We start from the raw sequence: 19,685 nt of genomic DNA, 5'->3' as shown, positions 1-19,685 counted from the left end.
AGATGACAGGAAAAAAATAATGATGAATATTGGAGGGGCTGTGGGAAAGCTGGGACACTGATACATTGTTGGTGGAGTTGTGAAAGATTCCAAGCATTCTGGAGAGTAATTGGGAATTATGCCCAAAAACTTATCAAACTGTGCATACCCTTTGATCTAGCAATGTTACTACTGGGCTTATATCCCAAAGAAATACTAAAGAGGGGAAAGGGACCTGTATGTGCCAAAATGTTTGTGGCAGTCCTTTTTGTAGTGTCCAGAAACTGGAAAATGAATGGATGCCCATCAATTGGAGAATGGTTGGGTAAATTATGTTATAGAAATGCTATGGAATATCATTTTTTTGGTAAGAAATGACCAGCAGGATGAATATAGAGAGGATTGGAGAGACTTACATAAACTAATGCTGAGTGAAATGAGCAGAACCAGGATATCATTATACACTTCAACAATGATACTATATGAGAATGTATTCTGATGGAAGTGGATAGTGGATATCTTCAACAAAGAGAAGATCTAATTCCGTTCCAATTGATGGACAGAATCAGCCAGACACAGAGAAGGAACATTGGGTAATGAGTGCATTTTTTTTCCTGGTTATTTTTACCTTCTGAATCCAATTCTTCCTGTGCAACAAGGAATTCGGTTCTGCACACATATATTTTATCTAGGATATACTATAACACATTTAACATGTATGGGACTGCCTGCCATCTAGGGAAGGGGGTGGAGGGAAGGAGGGAAAATTCAAAATAGAAATGAGTGCAAGGGATAATGTAAAAAATTACCCATGCATATGTACTGTCAAAAAAAGTTATAATTATAAAATTAATAAAAAAATGTAAAAAAAAAAGAGTATACCACAGTCATTATCAGAAGAACTCCAGGTACTTTTCAAAATTTGGCCATCTTCATCATATTTTTAAACATCCAGTCAAACATTCTTTGGGGGTCCTTTTTATTTTTAGTGGTCCTGGAAGTATTGCTTTCCTTGAAAAAAAATAATTAATTCTGATAAATATAAGAATATACTGAGAGGGAGAATTACTCCAGAATTTCAGAAATTCCTAAAGAGAGAGAGACAATTACCTTGTATCATGTCACATGTTATGAAAGATTAACAAAAAAATTTATGGAAGACATGGAGATAAATCTGCTTCCTTGACTTTACAACTCAGTTGATTTATTTATTTTTTCCATTGTGCTTTTCTTTCTTTCTTTTTATTATAGCTTTTTATTTACAAGATATATGTATAGGTAATTTTTCAGCATTGACAATTGCAAAACCTTTTGTTCAAACTTTTTTCCTCCTTCCCCCCACCGCTTCCCCCAGATGGAAGGTTGACCAATACATGTTAAATATGTTAAAGTATAAGTTAAATACAACATATGTATACATGTCCGAACAGTTATTTTGCTGTACAAAAAGAATCGGACTTTGAAATAGTGTACCATGAGCCTATGAAGGAAATCAGAAATTCAGGCATACAAAAATAGAGGGATTGAGAATTCTATGTAGTGCTTCATAGTCATCTCCCAGAGTTCTTTCCCTGGGTGTAGCTGGTTCAGTTCATTATTCCTCTATTGGAACTGATTTGGTTCATCTCATTGTTGAAGAGGGCCTCGTCCATCAGAATTGATCATCATAAAGTATTGTTGTTGAAGTATATAATGATCTCCTGGTCCTGCTTTCGGCATCAGTTCATGTAAGTTGGCCTTTCTGAAATCATCCTGCTAGTGATTTCTTACAGAACAATAATATTCCGTAACATTCATATACCATAATTTACCCAACCATTCTCCAATCGATGGGCATCTATTCTAGCCACTACAAAGAGGGCTGCCACAAACATTTTGACACATATGGGTCCCTTTCCCTTCTTTCAGATCTCTTTGGGATATAAGCACAGTAGAAACAGTGCTGGATTAAAGGGTGTGCACAGTTGGATAACTTTTTGAGCATAAGAACTCAGTTGATTTAGATCCCACTAAAAATCTAAGGAGTATAATCAAGGCCAACCTTAGAAAAATATGTTGTCAATGATATTTTGCTAAATATTCAGTGTGATGAAAGTGTGTTTTCATGAGCAAGGATGAAATAATGTGCCAAAATTTTGTTACTTCAAAGACAAAGTATATAGAACAAGTAATTGCAACAAAAGGACATTTTGCATATTAAAGAGTTTTTAAAGATATAAAAAAGTTGGAAAGTTTATTATTGGTCAATAAATTTAATTGGTTTTTACTTTGCAGCTATGTGGTACTGTAGATAGTGGACTTGGAGTTAGAAGAACTGGGTTGAAATCTTGCCTCAGCCCCTTCTTGGCTGTGTAAGCTTAGAAAAGTCACTTAACTTCTGCTTTAGTTTCCTATAAATATCTATAATCTCTCTCTCTCTATATATATATATACATACATATGTATATATATAATATAATATCTATAAAATAGCAATAATTATATTTATTACCTACTTCATAGTATTGTTGTAAGGATCAAATGAGATAAAATGTAAAAAAATGCTTTGTAAATCTTATAGTGACATACAAATGCTCATTATTATTATCATTATTACTGTTATTTCACACACCATTATAGGGAAAGATCAGCAGTAGGTAGGGAGGCCATGGCATATACTAGAAAGATCACTCGATTTGTAGCTAGAGATCATGAAGATCGAAGGTCTAGAGCTAGAAAGGACTTTCAGAGACCTTAGTCTAAGATCCACATCCTTTCATTTGACAAAAACAGAAACTGGAATCCAGGGAGGTGAAATCATTTGTTAAAGGTTCAAAAGGGATAGTAAAAACCAGAGGCTGGATTTGAATCCTGGTGCTCTCACTCCAGAAAGATTGCTATTTTAGAAGGAACAAAGTCTTCATGCGGTCTAGAAAAGAAATGGTTGGCAGGGACTTTGGAGATTATTTAGTGCAAGGTTTCTTAAATTGGGACATGTGTTCTCATTAAAAAAAAATACTTTGGTAGCTGTATTTCAATATGGTTGGGTTCTTTTATAATCCTTGCTATTCAGATGTGACCCCATTTGGGGTTTTCTTGATGGTATATTGGAGTGGTTTGCCAATGAGGAAACTGAGGCAAACAGGATTAAGTGAATTAGGATCACACAGATAGCAAGTGTCTGAGACTAGATTTGAACTCAGGAATCTGAGTCTTCTGATTCCAAACCTAGCACTCTGTCTACTGCACTTCCCAGCTGCCTCTTTGTAAGCCTAGCTATTTTATTTTATGTATTTAAAAGCTTTATTTTGGGAAGGGAGCCAGAGGCTTCACCAGACTGCCAAAAAAAAAAAAAAAAAAAAAAAAAAAAAAAAAAAAAAAAGGAAAGGAAAAAAAGGTTAAGGTCCTTGATAGTAAAATTCTTTATCTTACAGAAGAGGTCATGTGACTTACTCTTTTTTGAATTTTGTCTCTTTCCTCTTTTGAATAATATTTATATTAGGACTTCCTTTAGTTTAGCTTTAAGTAGGATTTTGATTCTTTCCTCTTTTGAATAATATTTATATTAGGGATTCCTTTAGTTTAGCTTTAAGTAGGATATGATTTCATACTTGGAGGGAGCACTGCTAAATCTGGGAGCAAGATTTAGGCCTTGCCTCTTCTGGAGGAAAAGAAGCTTTTGGTGTATCCAGGACCATCTAGGGAAGAGAGTATCCAGCCAACCCAGCAAAAAAAATCAGAAGACCTGAGTTCCAGTCTTCATTTGAAGCTTACAACTTGTGTGACCTTGCATAGAGAAGTTGTTTCCTCTCTTTGGGGTTCAATTTTTTTTTATCTCTAATATGAAGCAATTGAACTTCATGGTTTATAAAACATAAAATAATAGAATGGTAGTGCTGGAAAGAAAATTAAGAGGACCAACCACCTACATTTCACAGATGAGGAAACAAGCATATGGAGGTAAATTTTTAAAAATCCATTTATTTTTGTGGTTTTAATTATAAATTTCATTCATATTTTCTGTTTCTTACATTACTGAAGTATTCCACATTTTCTTTTTCTTTCCCCTCCAAGAGAGCATTCTCATGTGACTATTCTTTTTTTTTCCCCCCTGAGGCTGGGGTTAAATGACTTGCCCAGAGTCACACAGCTAGGAAATGTTAAGTGTCTAAGACCAGATTTGAACTCGGGTCCTCCTGAATTTGAGGATGGTGCTCTATCCACTGCGCACCTAGCTGCCCCCTCATGTGACTATTAGTAATTTTTTTAGAGGGAAAAAAAAGTCATCACAATTGATCAAGCTAATGAAAAAGTCCAAAAATATGTGCACTGTGTGATACTTGTGGCCCTCCCACCTCCATGAAGGGGTATGTTGAGACTATCTTTTCATATCTCTTTTGTAAAGTCCTATGTGATCTTTTCTTTTTTTTTTTAAACAAAGGATTTTGTAGTTGTCACATTTTGAATTCTGAGTTGATTTTCTTTCTCCCTATCTCTTAACTGCAGTAGAGAAAGCCTACTTTTGACACAGATGTATATGTGAAACCATAAAATACATACTTTCATATATTAGTTCTTTCTATGGAGGGTAGTTAGCATCTTCCTTCATAGGTCCTTTGTAGTTGATTTGAATTTGACTCAGAATAGCTTAGTCATTCACCATTGCTCTTCAAACAATATTGCTGTTACTGTATGCAATGTTCTCTGGGTTTTGCTCATTTCACTCTTCATTATTTTATGCAAGCGTCTCCCTGTTTTTCTAAAATCAACCTGCTTATCATTTCTTACGGCACAGTAGTATTCTATCACAATCATATGCAACATCAATTGCATAATTCCCAATTGCTTTCCCGGAGTGGTTTCTACTATTTCCACAGCTGTATTAATAGTGTATTATTAATATGTCTATCTTTCCAAAACCCCTTCAGCATTAACTCTTTCCATTGTTTATCATTTTTGGCAGTTTGCAGAGTGTGAGGTAAAACTTCAAGCTTGCTTTAATTTGGATTTCTCTTATGAATGAATCGAAACTTTTTTTTCATGTAATTGTGAATTCTTTGTTCATATTCTCTGATCATTCATCCATCAGGCTATTTTATATCTACATTGTTTATAGATGTTATATACCAAACCTTTATCAGAGAAATTGAAAGCAAAAATATTTACCATTCAACCAGTTTCCTTCTTTATCTTAGAGGCATTCTGTCTATGCAGAAGATTTTCAGTTTCAAATCATCAAAATTATCGGCTTTATCTTTTGTTATTGCCGCTCTCTTTTTTGGTTGACAGTCCATCTCCTACTCAATGCTATGACAGGTATATGATCTGTTTCTCTTCTAATTTTTAAAAATAGTTTAATTTTCCATGTCAATGTTTAATGTGTAAATATCCATTTAGAATGTATTGTGGAGTGGTCTAAATCTCTTTTCTTCCAGACTGCTTTCACTCAAATATGTTTTTCTCTAGGCTATTTACATTTTCTACTTTATCAAACATCAGATTATTGCATTCTGTTGTTTTAGAATCTCCCTTGTCTAGACGATTCCCCCTGATGTATTTGTTTATCAACAGTAATAGATGATTTTGTTTTGTAATATTTGTAATGTGATGTTTTGTAATATAATGTGAGGTCTGGAAGTGCTAACCTCCCTTCATCCTTACTTTTTGTAATTTTTCTTGATATTTAAAGGTATAAGAGTTCAGTTTATATTTTTCTGCATTTGTTCTAAAAAATTCCCCAAGTTATTTCTCTCTTCTGCTATAAACAGGATTATGTTCCTTCAATGAGTACCTTAATTTTTTAAAAAGGTTGTCCCGTTCTCACTGGCTGTCTTCTCCTCACCCCTTGATCTCCTCTTCTGATTGTTACTCTTCTCCTCTTAGGGTTTTGTTTATTAGTTCTTTTTTCCCCCTGCTTTTATCTGGTTGTACATTTTCTCCTTGTCTTTGTACTTTTCAGTTAGTCAGATAAATGCTACTTTCCTTTACTCTCTTTCAGCTACTCATTTTCATTAGTTTTTAAATTTTTACTTTGTTCCCCTTTCCAAACATTTCTCTTACTTACATCTTCTTCCTGTCTGCTCTATCCCCTCATTTTCTCATTCATGACCCCATACTTATCTGATCTTTGAAGGTAAAAATTCTTAGCTCTTTCCTCAGAGCACTTTCTGTCAGGGTCTCTTAGCCTCTACCCTATGGATCCCTCTTTTCCATTGTGCTTCATCCTTAGAACATTACCAATTATAGAAGGCATCCTTTCATTATTTGAGTATCCTCTCCTTTGTATTTGGAGGACTTTCTCCTGATCACTTGCAGAACTTGCTTTGAATCGAAATGTTAAATTTAACTATTATGTGTCCTGGAGTTTATAGCTTTTTTTTTTCTTTTCAAGTTGATATGTGAATTCTTTCATTTGGAACTTGATTTTCTAAGTTCAGAAGTTCTGGGCTGTTCTCTTTTATTACTTCATTCGTTATGGTGTTAAGGGTTTTTTTTTTTAGATCACTATATTTTACTTTCATAGTAAGCATATTTTCTTTATAGTAGGTTTTACTCTCTCCTTCCTTCCATTACCACGAAGAACCTTCCTTCCTTTTGTTTCTTCTAGATTGTCCTTTACTTCTGTGTATTTGTATTGCCAAGCTATTTTCTCTTTTGTTTCTTTGGTGAACTTGTCATGCCAGTTTCCAGTTTTTCTGTTCTGCTCATTATTTTTCCTGTGTAAATTTTCCTCTCATAATTCTCATTTTGAATCAGTCAGTAACAGTGTGTTATGGTTCAGTTTGCTTCTCTAATTCTACAGGGTCCTCTGCTCTCCAAGTGTTGGATTACATCTTTGAATTTTGCAGTACTTACTGACACTTGAACTTATTTATTAGATCTGAAAACCACATTTCCTTCTATTATTATGGGTTTTCCTATTGGTTTATCTGTTCATTTTCAAAGTCTTTGAGTTTTGTTTCAGAAATCTTTCTGAAATTCTGAAATCTTCATTTTCTCCTTCCCTTATTTCCCTTATCACTTCCCGCTGCCCCCCCCCCCCATTTCCAGCCTAATTTCCTTGGAAGCTGTATCTTAAAGCACCTTTGCCTGCTCCCACATGGGACAATTCACCATTTACCAGCCTAGGTCTCTATCCCAAGTCAGAATGGACCCCAGCTGGATGTTGTGCCACATGTCCCTTCCTTTTTCTTCCCCTTCACCACCTGCTTCCTTTCACCCAAAAGGTATCATTTCTTGGTGTCCTGTACCTCGTGTCCCTTTTGAGTTAAGGTCCCCAATCAAGCTTTTGCTCCTGAAAGACTATTACAATCTGACTGTTGTGATCTTTTTGAAGCCTGAAGCCAGGTTCTTCATGGTGATGGAAGGAGGGAGAGGGAGTGGGTTTAGCTGAAACTTGTCATATCCTTGGGTCTATTGATGATGCTGGTAGCATGGGGGAAGCAGTGAGTTAACCTGGCGTTCTTCACCCTGGCTTCCTAGCCTGGGTGGCCAAGCCAAGATGGATAGCCAAAAGAGGTAAGGGTTTTGATAGTGAACACGTGGGTCTTCTGACCAGGTGTTCACTCGGGAACCAACAAGTTAGGGCATTATGTGAGTAGTAGGTATAATAAAGGCTTTTAAGATTACACGTGGCTGTTCTTGAGTGCGCTACCGGTTATTAAGCTATAGATTCAAGAGATTGTGGCCAGAGACTTTTGAAGGCCTCAGAGGAGGCGAGCCGGGTAGAGTTCACACTGCAGAGGACAGTGGTCAAAGGTACTCTGGTGGGCCTAGGACAGACTAGTAATTGTAACTGCCAGGGAGAGCACGTTACAGATGGTCAGTAAAAGTAAGTTTAGTGATCTGGAGTTTTTTAATCCTTCTTTTGGATTTTGGGTGTCCCAGACCATATAGACAGCTGAAGTTACTTCATTTTTGGTGCATCATTTCTGTTTGGGAGATATCTGATTGGCCATAGGGATTGGAGAAAATGTCCAGCACTCTGTGTTGTGTGACCCCCAATCACATGACCTGGGGAAGGTCAAATTTTAATAACAGTTGTGATTGGTTTTTCTTTAAGGAAACTTGACTGTACTCGATGATGAAGATGATGAATGGATCTTTGTGAGGTATTTTCAAAGGCCAGACAGCTAGTGATGAGACCTGGACTATCCAACAGTGCCAAGGGAGATAAGACCACCCAGTCTATGCTATAAATAGGGCAGCAGAGCAGTCAGTGATCTTGGAACATGTGAATGATATCTGAATTATGGGAACAAAGTTCCAGAAGCCACAGTGGTCTTGCTAGGCAGGGGATTAAAGGGCTGGCTTCCCAGCAAAGACCTTATATTATGTTGCTTCCTCGAATAAGACCTTGATAGTTTGCTGACTGAAGTCCACTTAGGAGGAAGGTCTTTTCTTAAAGGATATGCCTTCAGAACAATAAAATGAGATACTTTTTTTTTTTTACCCAGCAAATAGAATATGGATTTACCATAAGAAGATGTGGCAATGGAGAGTATAAATGAATTCAAGATAAACTCATCAATGATTTATCAAATGCTTTTTGGTTTTTATGCAGGAGACATTGCTCTGGTTTTTTGGATATCATCAAGGGACAAGATACCCTCACTTTCAAAGAAAGAGCAAATCATTATTTTTTCTTATTTTTGTTAAAGGAAAAGTAACACCCCCCCCTAATTTTTATAAAGGAAAAGAATTTCAGTGAATCAAGGAAGAGACAAACTGATTACTTGTAATGTATCATAATACTGCCTCAAGAGAATTTATAGCTACAGAGGGGCCCGTTGAAGAACAAAGTTAATTTTCAAAGGTTAGAGAAAAAGATTTCCAAATGTCAGATCCACTCTACCAAATGTATCACCCTTGGCATTATCTTTTTAAAGGATGCGGGCTTTGAGAGGAAGCCTAGGGCATCTGAAATGGAGCCAATTAGCACCTATGACAGAGCATCCACAGGCAAAAATGCTGTCACTTGCCACTGTCCTAATTCAAGTTGGGATGAGAAGTGTTCAATCTTAGATATCTATTTCTCAAATACTGCACGTTTATTTTTGACTTAAAAGGCATCTCTATTCTTTTTAAATTTTTTTATTTTTATATTTAGGTAGGATTGTCAGTTTTATTATGTTGGTTTAGCCTACTCCTGAGTAATTTATATTTTTTCTAGTTGTTTAGATTTCATTTTATTTATGTAAAAAGTTTTTTGTAATTGGGTTTGTCTTGGCAGATAGACTCCCAAGTACTTCATATTGCCTATGGTTATGTTATTTATTATTTTATTTATTTACTTTTAATTTTTTTATTTTAATAGTTTTTATTTACCAGATATATGCATAGGTAATTTTACAGCATTGGCAATTGCCAAACCTTTTGTTCTAATTTTTCCCCTCCTTCCCCTCCCCCCCGCAATACATGTTAAATATGGTAAAGTATAAGTTAAATATAATATATGTATACATGCCCAAACAGTTGTTTTGCTGTACAAAAAGAATCGGACTTTGACATAGTGTACAATTAGCCTGTGAAGGAAATAAAAAATTCAGGCAGACAAAAATAGAGGGATTGGGAATTCTGTCATGGTTCATAGTCATCTCCCAGAGTTCTTTTGCTGGGTGTAGCTGGTTCAGTTCATTACTGCTCTATTGGAACTGATTTGGTTCATCTCAATGTTGAAAATGGCCACATCCATCAAAATTGATCATCATATAGTATTGTTATTGAAGTATACAATGATCTTGTGGTCCTGCTCATTTCACTCAGCATCAGTTCCTGTAAGTCTCTCCAGGCCTTTCTGAAATCATCCTGCTAGTCATTTCTTACAGAACAATAATATTCCATAACATTCATATACCACAATTTATTCAGCCATTCTCCAATTGATGGGCATCCACTCAGCCACTATAAAAAGGGCTGCCACAAACATTCTTGCACATACAGGTCCCTTTCCCTTCTTTAAGATCTCTTTGGGATATAAGCCCAGTAGTAACACAGCTGGATCAAAGGCGTATGCACAGTTTGATAACTTTTTGAACATAGTTCCAAATTGCTGGATGTATTCCCAATTCCACCAACAATGTATCAGTGTCCCTGTTTTCCCACATCCCCTCCAACATTCTGCATTATCTTTCCCTGTCATTCTAGCCAATCTGACAGGTATGTAGTGGTATCTCATAGTTGTCTTAATTTGAATTTCTCTGATTAATAATGACTTGGAGCATCTTTTCATATGACTAGAAGTAGTTTCAATTTCTTCATCTGAGAATTGTCTGTTCATTTGTCTGACCATTTCTCAATTGGAGATTGGCTTGATTTCTTTAAATTAGAGTCAATTCTCTATATATTTTGGAAATGAGAAGGCATCTCTATTCTAATGGATTGTAGGTTTTTAATTGTGAAACCTATGGTTCCAACTTCACCCATCCCCTTTCATTTCAAATATTATTTTAAAACTCAAAAGGCAGAACTGTTACTTAGTTTGTTTAATAAATGTAAGATTTTTCTATTTCTAATGTTATTGCATAAGGCCGGTAGGATGGAAGTGGGTGGACTAATATTACATTTTCTTTTTGATTTAGGGTTTTTTCCCTGAAACTTTTTAATTTCATTTAATTCTTTTTTTTAAATGGCCAGCTTTTTTTTGCAGTTTATATTCTTTTTTATTATTTTTAATTCATAATTTATTTTTAACATTAAAAAATTGAATTCAAAATTCTTTCTTCTTCCATTGAGAAAGCAAACAATATATTAATCATACATGTGAAATCATGCAAAATGTTTCCAGATTAGACAAAAAAGCAAGAAAAAGTGAGGAAATTATACTATGATTTGCATTTTATTTCTAAATGGTTGCAACCGAAACTCAGGGAATACCCTCCCTCTTTTCCTGCTCTTCTACTTTGTCTCTAGCTTCTCCAGAAGGCAAAGTGGGGACTTTTTGCTTCCCAATATCATGGTTATTACCTTGGGGCTCTTCCAGCTCCAGAGACCACATATCTCATCCTCAAAGCTTCCTTTCTCCAGAACCCTCTGACTTGGGATAATAGGGCCTCTGGGATTTTATAGACAGAAGGAGAAACAGAGACAGACATATTCCTTTATTCAAGCACTTCAGTTTTTTAAACTGTTTCCCATCTATCTTTTCAAAGTGATTTGATAATATTCTATTTGTTAGACTCTTGTCATGTGTTAGCACTGGGCACTTTGAGCCCTCTGGATGTCCCCAACCCCACTTCACACCCAGAATACTCTCTTCTAACCTCTGCCTCTTACAGCCTCTAGCTTTAAGAATCCACTCTAATCCTATCATGAGGACTTTACTAATCTTCTACCACTTTTAGTCTTCTCAAACAGCCTCCCAAAGGATATGAACAGAAAATTCTCAGATATAGAAATTGAAACTATTTCTAGTCATATGAAAAGATGCTCCAAGTCATTATTAATCAGAGAATGTACTTTGCATCAGTTTTGGTTACTTCTCTGTCCACATGTTGTTTCTCTAGCAGTAGGATGTAAGGAAGGCCTGTTTCCATTTCTGTCTTTGAACTCCCAGGGCTGTGCCTGGCACAGAGTAGATGCTTTAGTAACTGCAATACACGTGAAAGAACTAGTACTATTAGAGATCCTTTCTTCTTCGTGGCTCCAGTAAGAAGTTTTGTTTGCTAAGTTCAGGTTCAGTAATAACACAGGACTGGAATGAAGATGTCAGTACCTTTCAACTACCCAGCACTTACTAGTGGGTTGGCAGAGCTGTTAGTTTGCTTGGAAGGTGACAATGGGGCACTGGCTGTGAGAATTGTACTATTACCTTATAATTTATTTCTTCTTTTTGGAGACTATCTTGGTAGTGCTTCTCCCTATAGTACCTGGTTGCTTTGACAGGTGTGCAATTTTAGCAAGAGAGAACAAAACAGAGAAAAGAGAGAAAATATCCTGCGCTCTTTTGTTGTCAGGTCTCCTGTGCTCCAAGTACACGTGTGGATGATTTATTTGGTGCTGTTGGGGAGATTGGGTATCGTTTCTGTGTTATTCTTAGGGGTCCATCTTCTTTGGAGGCTCAGGCCTCTGTGATATGATATGAATGGTCTTCCCCAAAATATCTTCTTTCCAAGCAGATTTTTTTTTGTTTGTTTGTTTCTTCTGGTTAAGCACTTCCTTCTCCTTAAACAGTTCATAGGCAAGTACTTGTCATATAAGAGTTAAAGGATCTGGATTCAAATTTCATTTCTGTGCCTTGCTTTCTACCTGTGTGATTTTGAACACTTCACTTTAGCTCCCTGTTCTCGTTTCCCGTCTTGTCAAATGAAGAGTTTGAACTAGATGGCCTCTGAGGTTCCTTTCAGCTTTAGTTCTCTAATCCTATGTGTCCTTAGACAAATAAGTCACTTCCATTCTCTGGACCTCAGTTTCCTCCTTTGTAAAATGAGGGGGTTGGACTAGGCGGCCTTTCCGATTTGAGATGATATTATGATTTTTAGATGATTTATGACCTTAGGTAAATTATTTCATCCCTCTAACATCTTAGTGTGAATTATATTTCACTAGTGGCATTTCCTTGAGTAGAGAAGTGAGTTACATAAGAGCAGAGGGTCTCTGAGAAGAAAGAGATCCATAAGAAACTTAGCTCATCCCATGATTTTGCCCAGGTTCCTATATGCTGTTTTTATTCCTGATTTTAGAAATGATTGCATGAGGTAATGTGTGTCTGGTTACTTTAGATAATCGGGTTGATTAATGCCCTATAGATTAATGGTGAAGCTGAGGACCACAGACAATTCCAAAGTCAAGAAAAAAATATGAGAAGGGAATATTGATCCTAGTTGCTCTGTAAATATCTCACGTGGAGAGGGTGAAAAGGAAATAGCTGGTTTGGGCCTTAGGCAGCAGAAGACATCAGTGGAACAGGTGCCCATTGTAAAGCACTCGCTCTACTTTTTTCACTTGCTAGTTTCCTCCCCAGTTGTGCACTTCTGGACTGATGGTGCAAGCAAGCATTTATTATCTATTGTCAGGATAACTGTATTGGGTAATTGAATAGTAGTGATCAGAAGAACAGAAGAGAGGAAAGACGCCTAGCCTCTACTTTTTACTTTCAGAGTTTAAACTCATAAAAAATAGAACTTGAAAGTGTTTTCTGTAGACTAGTCAGGTTTTGACATTAAAAAAAAAAAAGTTCCAACTGGGTTCCCTCAAAACTGCTGAGAATTCTTAGAAATATCATGTAGAGTGGGTTTGAGAATGGAAGCTACTTCTCATTTCAGAGAAGTATATTAAGCCTTAAATTGTTGAAAAGGAACACTAGGTGAACATCCTTTGAGGTTCCCCTCACAGCTCTCCTTTAGAATTTCCAATGCATTTCCGAAAGAAGCCACAGATAAGGCTACATAGTAGTAAAGAAACAACTGTTAACAAGTCTCTGGAGGTGGTTCTGTACCCAAGTGCTCAATGATAGGACTTCAGAGTTGGATGACAAACTCCAAGTAACTATCTGATCCCTCATTTTTAAGTCTTGTAACTCACAAAGCAGTTAAAGGAGGAGGTTCTTTGGGAGGGAAGGATTTTGCGCTATTTTACCTATTTTATCCTATTTTACCATGGATCTTTTCTGTATATAGTCATGCCCTTGGTTTTCCTGATTAAATGTAAGTCATTTGGAGGCGAGCACAGTTTGACTTTTGTCTTTGTATTCCGTTGTGTGGCACACAGCAAATGCTTAATAAGTAAGTGCTGGTTGTGCTAATTCACTTTCTGAACTTTCCTCCACTTGGCAGGTGTCTTCTATTTCAGTAGCAATCGCCCAACCCAGAGTTTTTTGTTTTTTGTTTTTGTTTTTGGTCGGTGGTGGGTTTTGGCCATTTAGTCTAGGCCTAAACGGCGCCCCCCTATCCATCCAGGACAAGACTTCGGTCCGGGCCTCATTTGCTTTCGCGTGGGCGGGGTGGATTCTCAGTACCGCCCACAGAGACCTTAGCCCCGCCCCTGGTCCCGGGGAGACTTGCCCTGCCCTTCCCCCTTTCCCCAGGTGAGGCGAGTTGGTTAAGGTAGGAACTTGCTGATTCGAAAAGTGTGAAAATACTTAAAGCCGTGCCTACATCCTGTTGATCTGGTACTTAAAAACAGCTCCGCTCCGGGGCGCGGATTCGCTGGGCGGCAGCGGCAGCAGGAGTACCCCCCCCCCTCGGCCCCCAGCAGCACTTCGTGCAGGCCTTCGGCGGTCTCCGCTCGTAGCCTCTGGCCATGGACTCGGTAACCGTCTACCACGGGAAGATCAGCCGCGAGACCGGGGAGAGGCTGCTGCTCGCCACGGGCCTGGACGGCAGCTACTTGCTGCGGGACAGCGAGACGGTACCTGGAGTCTACTGCCTCTGTGTGCTGTGAGTAGGGGAGGTTCGGCCGGGCCGGGGCGGACAGAGCCCGGAGCCCGAGGCCGGAGGGGCTGGCCAGCACGCCCCCTGCGTGGGTGCCCCGCGGGGCGTCGAGGCGGGCGGGAAGGGGAGGGGGTGTACAGTGAGGGAGGGGTACGGTGGGTGGGGAGGGGCTCTACCGCCCCTCAAAGTCCGGGAGGCTCCTGATTCTTGGGCCTCTCCCTTCCACGCTCAGCCCCTGCGGGTTGTACTAGGCTTCCTCGTAGGAAGGTCCCGGTCCGCCGGGACCCACGGGCCAAGGTGAGCTACCGGCCTCCCGAGGGAGAGAAGAGCGGGACCTGGCGCTCTTCCTCCCCTCCCCTCCCCTTCCCCTCCAATCCCCTCTTCTACCTTACGTTTTTGAGTGAAATGTAGCCAGGAGAGCCCGAGCAGAGTCTCTAGGCTCAGGCGTGGGGTGGTCTGGTCCTTTGTGGGGAAACTTCCCGGGGAGCAACCCTTGCTCCGCTGGAGTGAACTCGGCCGGAGCGCTGACAGTCCTCTCCTTCCTCCTTTAGCGTAGGAGTACGTCAGGGATTTTGGACTAGGTGAGAATGACACTATTCATTATTTTTTTTTTTTTTAATTACTATTTGAGGTGTCTTTGTACTGCCATGCAGTTATTTCTATACCACGCAGAGTTTTGATTGCCCTAACTGGCAAAATTACTAAGCGAAACTCCGAGAGGTAAGGAGACCCATTTAAGGTCTCGCAGATAGTGGAGGAGGTGGATTGGAACCCAGTTTTCCTCTATCGGCGCTGCCAACTTTGCCCTTGTCCTACTAATATCCCCCAGCTGTTAATCTGAACAAGGGAAGATCCAAAGTCGGGCTCTCGGGTTGGACAGTGGTTTATTTTACACGGTGGTATCCTTCCATCCTCTACTGATTGGGGGGGGGGAGGGAAGAAAGACTTCTCGCTTAGGAAAATGGAATTATTTGTATTAATACTTGTCTACTTGATTTATTCCTAAAGTACATTGAGTGAGAGCAGGGAGAGGGTGAGTCTCGTACACCACTTCTTTTTTTTTTTTTTTTTTTAAAAGGGGGCAAAAATTCTGGAATTAAAAAAAAAAAAAAGAAACTTTGTATAATACTATTTCTTGGATAGGCTTAAATCGGAAAAAGTGCTACTTAGGAGCAAATTTAATACCTAACAATAATACAGGTAATTGATGTAGCAATTTACACAATTTATCTTATTTGATCCCCATAACAACGTTGGTAGCTGATGATAATTTGCTTTGTTTCGAACTATGGAAGACTTTTTTCTAGCCAGCAGTATGCTTGGCATACTTAAGTGCAACTGCATGGTGACTTAAGGCAGTGACAATTACTTACATACATACTTATAATACACATAATGTGTTAGGGAATCACAACTAATTACATACAGATTTTCAAGGTGAACAATTTAATGGTTTCTGGCATGATTTAGGGATAACTTGAATTATGCCAGATTTTTGGAGGAAAACTAGAGCAGGAGAGAGAAGTACCTTGAATATGAGTAAGAGATGGAAAGAAGTAATTACTAGGCTGGATTCAGTAGTTGTGTAGGTTTATTAAATTAATTATTTATTTTATTTATTAAATTAATTATAAATTAAATGATAATGATAACAGGGAGGATGCTTCTACATGCTCAATTCAAAAATGGAGCCGAGATGGCAAAACTGTAGAAAAATAGACGATGTTAAGAAAATAAAATATTAATTCTATTTCTTTTTTTCTGCCTCTGGAGATGTCCTTGTCCATACTGCTCTATAATGGTAGTTTCTTCAGCTTCTATGCTGAAGTTTTAATTGATCAAGTTCTAGTTAGTAGTACATTTACAGGCTAAGGAAATGCAAAAGTAAATTATTGCCAAATTGAAATTCATAAAACATCTCCCGGAGAGGAACTTACATTAAGTGAATTGGGCTAAAAACATAGGATTCCAGATTTTAGAACTGGAAGGGACTTTGTAATCGATTACCCTCATTTTAAAATTACAGAAAATGGAGCCCACAGATCAAGCCATGGTCATACAAGGAGGTGAGCTGTGATCGTTGCTCATCAAAAATCTTAATACAGTATGACTTTATAATGAATTTGTCTGTAATGTCTATATTCAATAGACATTATAATAGACAATATAATGTCTGATTCAAGGTCTATAATCTGTTATTCTCTTTCACGTACTCTACTGTCCAGCCAAATTGGCTTTTTCAACCATATTCATTATAAATTCATTATGAATGTACCAGAACTCTCTGGTTTCCAGAATTACCATGTGTCTCCTAACCAGACTGCTTCTTGCGTTACCGTCAAGGTTCTACACCATCCTGATTGCTTTTAAGTTAAGCCGAGAAAAGATTTAGTGTTTATTTAGCGATGTTCAATGTTTTAGTATATTCCAGTTTTTGAAAACTTGAAATCTATATATGGGATGATAGAAGGAAGTTGGGAGATATAATTTAAAACCTCTATTTTACAGATGACAAAAACCAAGACCCAAAGAAGTTAAGCAATTTGTTTAATACTACACAGGTGGCTGGCTCAGCCAAGAATACTAGATGGGAAAGTAATCATTTAACCCAGATATTATGTTCCCTGTCCATACCAGATATATAGGAATTCGTTGTAAGTGTTTTAAGGAAATAGACTCGAGGGAAAGCTTGTGTGTGTGTGTGTAAAATCTACAATCTACATTTGGTGGTGTTTGTAGGATCTGATATTTTCATTTGCCATTGAATGTATTTATAGCTTTTACAAAGTAGGAGCAAGAGTTTAAGAAAGGTGCAGATGGTTGTAGACAGAGGGACATGAGGGATGCAGTGTTAGTGCTAGGGTGTGGTGTAAACAATGGGATTGTGATTGGGCTAATTTGAGAAATCGGAGAATCTTATTAGAGGTGATGGGGACTTGACCTACAACATAAAAGGAATGTGAGTTGGGAGGAGAGAGTGGGGATGGTAACATGTGGAGAGACAGCCAGTGAAATTTTCCCCATCTTTTATACTTGCACCTATAGCCTAGACTGCTTCTGAGATTGTGGTCTAATGTCAAGATGTCTGGATTAGCAGTTAAGTAGCCTTGGGTTTTGTCCTTAACTCTCAGATTATTACTAAAATTCTAAGATAGTAATAGATAAAAACTCTACTCCTGGAGTTAGGAAGATCTGAGATTAAAATTAATCTCAGACATTTCTTAACAGTGTGACTCTGGTCAAGTCATTTAAGTTCTGTCTGCCTCAATTTCCTCAAATAAGGATAATAATAGCATCTACCTCCAATTGGTATCAAACTATTTGTAAAGTGTTTAGAATAGTGCCTGACCTACCTGGTATTTGACTCTTGGGGAATACTCATTTATTAAGTCTCCTTAGGCTTAAGGGTTTTCATCCGTGAAATGAAGATGATTCCTGCTTTGTTACTAACATTGCAGCAAGTAATCACCAGCAATTAAATTCAAGCAAAGTTTATCAAGCATCACTTAAGTGCAAGGAATTGTGTAAAAGGAATAAATCATAATTATCTCGAAAGGCCATTTCCTTATTGATAGATCTAGATTTTCATGTTGTCTAGATAGATGCCTTTTAGTCTAGCCTGTGGAAAGCTGTTCCTGTAGTCAGAAAGACCTCGTTCCAGAAGTGTCACATCTTGAATACTAGCTGTGATTTTGGGCAGTCCTCCAAAGTGTTGATCTGCCTAGTTTATTTGCTAGGGAGTTTCTATACCAGTGAAATCATAGCTCCAGTCCCTATTCTTATCCATAATAATAGCTAGCTAATTTATTATTTATTTATATTTATAATTTATTTTATATTTATTATTTGTAAAAATTGTAAAATATTTTTGAAAGCCCTTTACATATGTTATGGGGGAAAAACACCCTAGCAGTGACCCTGTCCTAAAGGATAAGAACTAAAAAATTGATGTCTGTAGGGTGTTAGGAGAGATGGAGACATATGTAAATAACACTTTCTATACAGTTTTTGGCAGAAGTCAAACATGGGAAAGGGAGGGGGCGTTGGCAGCATCTGGGAGAAGTTATCATCTGAGCTGGATTTTAGAAAAAAAATTTGAATTGACAGTTGGGGATGATAGTCTAAGAAGTTAGAGTTGGAACACCTAGTAATCCAGTTTCTAAGAAGTCCAAAGTGCTTGAAGAAAAGTACCCTAAAATAAGGATAGAAAGGAGGGGCCAAGCTGATAGTGGAGGCCACTGGCTTTTTTAGCCTTTTGTCTAGGCAGAAGTGAGGCACTGAAGGTTTTTGAACAGGGAAGTGCCAGTATTATTCGGGCAGTGGTGAATTTTGGATTACAGACTTGAGAGACTGCCAACAGGAAGAGTTAGGCTGTTATAGTTGGACAGGGCTTATTGCCTTGACAGCAAGTAATGGCAGTAGGGCTTGGGAGGAGGGATCAAGTAAGAAAAGGAGAGAACTTGCAAAAGAAATAATTTTAGTTCACCATTAAATGGTGGTGTAAGGTTTTTGTTTTTACAATTTTTTCCTACTTTGTTTTTATATTAGTCATTTCTGGAAACCCTTTTCTCTTTCCTCCTGTCATCATTATTGAACCTTCTTTTGTAACAAAGCAAAACAGCTGGGTAAAGACTTTCAATACTGTCTAAGTTGCCTTCTCACTCTCTCTCTCTCTACACACACACACACACACACACACATTAGAAAGGGAGAGAATTCATTGAAAATTATTTTAGTTTTATGGATGAAGAAACTAAGACTAAGATTTTCTTAGCAAAACTTTTGAGTGTCTTTCAACATTGGATTAATAGTAAAAGAACTATTATTTTTACTCTTATACTTGGATTTGGATGTGTTTTAGGGACTTCTGAGCTTTGGAGGCACCATCTGAGTGAAAACGACATGCTTAATTTGCTGGATTCCAATAGCTTCAGTAGAGGGTGGTGCTAACAAATTGTTACATCCGAGTTTTGTAAATTTAGTCATATTATAAATGCAGTAAAGGATTATTTATTAACTTGTAAAGTGAAAAATTCCTCTCAACTTTTTGGCTAAATATTAATGTTCATGTCTTAGATAATTTTTTATACCATATCATGTATCTGTGATTTTTGGCAGTGTAGAAACTCATTTCCAGCAAAGCATATTGTAAATTATCTATAATTTCATAGATAATCTAAGAAAATTGTCTGACATCCAGAGCCATTTCCCCAATTGATAAGCATCCCTTTGATTTCAAATTCTTTTGTCACCATGAAAAGAGCTGCTTTAAATATTTCTGTACGAGTAGATTCTTTTCCTTTGATCTTTTTCAGTTACAGATCTGGCAGCTTTTTTTTTGTATCTGTATTGGTTGTT

General features: G+C 37.7%; 1 protein-coding gene across 3 annotated transcripts in view; it reads left to right on the top strand.

Moving 5' to 3' along the window:
* The first annotated feature begins 13,970 nt into the window (after positions 1-13,970).
* SH2D1A (SH2 domain containing 1A) overlaps positions 13,971-19,685 on the top strand; it is a 59,027-nt gene continuing 53,312 nt past the window's right edge. For 2 of the 3 annotated variants that reach the window (XM_074277957.1, XM_074277958.1), the window contains exons 1-2: positions 13,971-14,333; positions 14,879-14,908. In XM_074277957.1, the coding sequence (XP_074134058.1) occupies positions 14,197-14,333; positions 14,879-14,908 (167 nt within the window). In that variant the 5' untranslated portion in view covers positions 13,971-14,196. The remainder of the gene's footprint in view (positions 14,334-14,878; positions 14,909-19,685) is intronic. The other variant, XM_074277959.1, reaches the window with a different exon arrangement.

The sequence above is a fragment of the Sminthopsis crassicaudata genome, chromosome X (genome assembly GCF_048593235.1).
Source record: "Sminthopsis crassicaudata isolate SCR6 chromosome X, ASM4859323v1, whole genome shotgun sequence".
In the NCBI taxonomy this organism is placed as follows: domain Eukaryota; kingdom Metazoa; phylum Chordata; class Mammalia; order Dasyuromorphia; family Dasyuridae; genus Sminthopsis; species Sminthopsis crassicaudata.
This window is presented reverse-complemented; position numbering and strand designations above follow the sequence as displayed.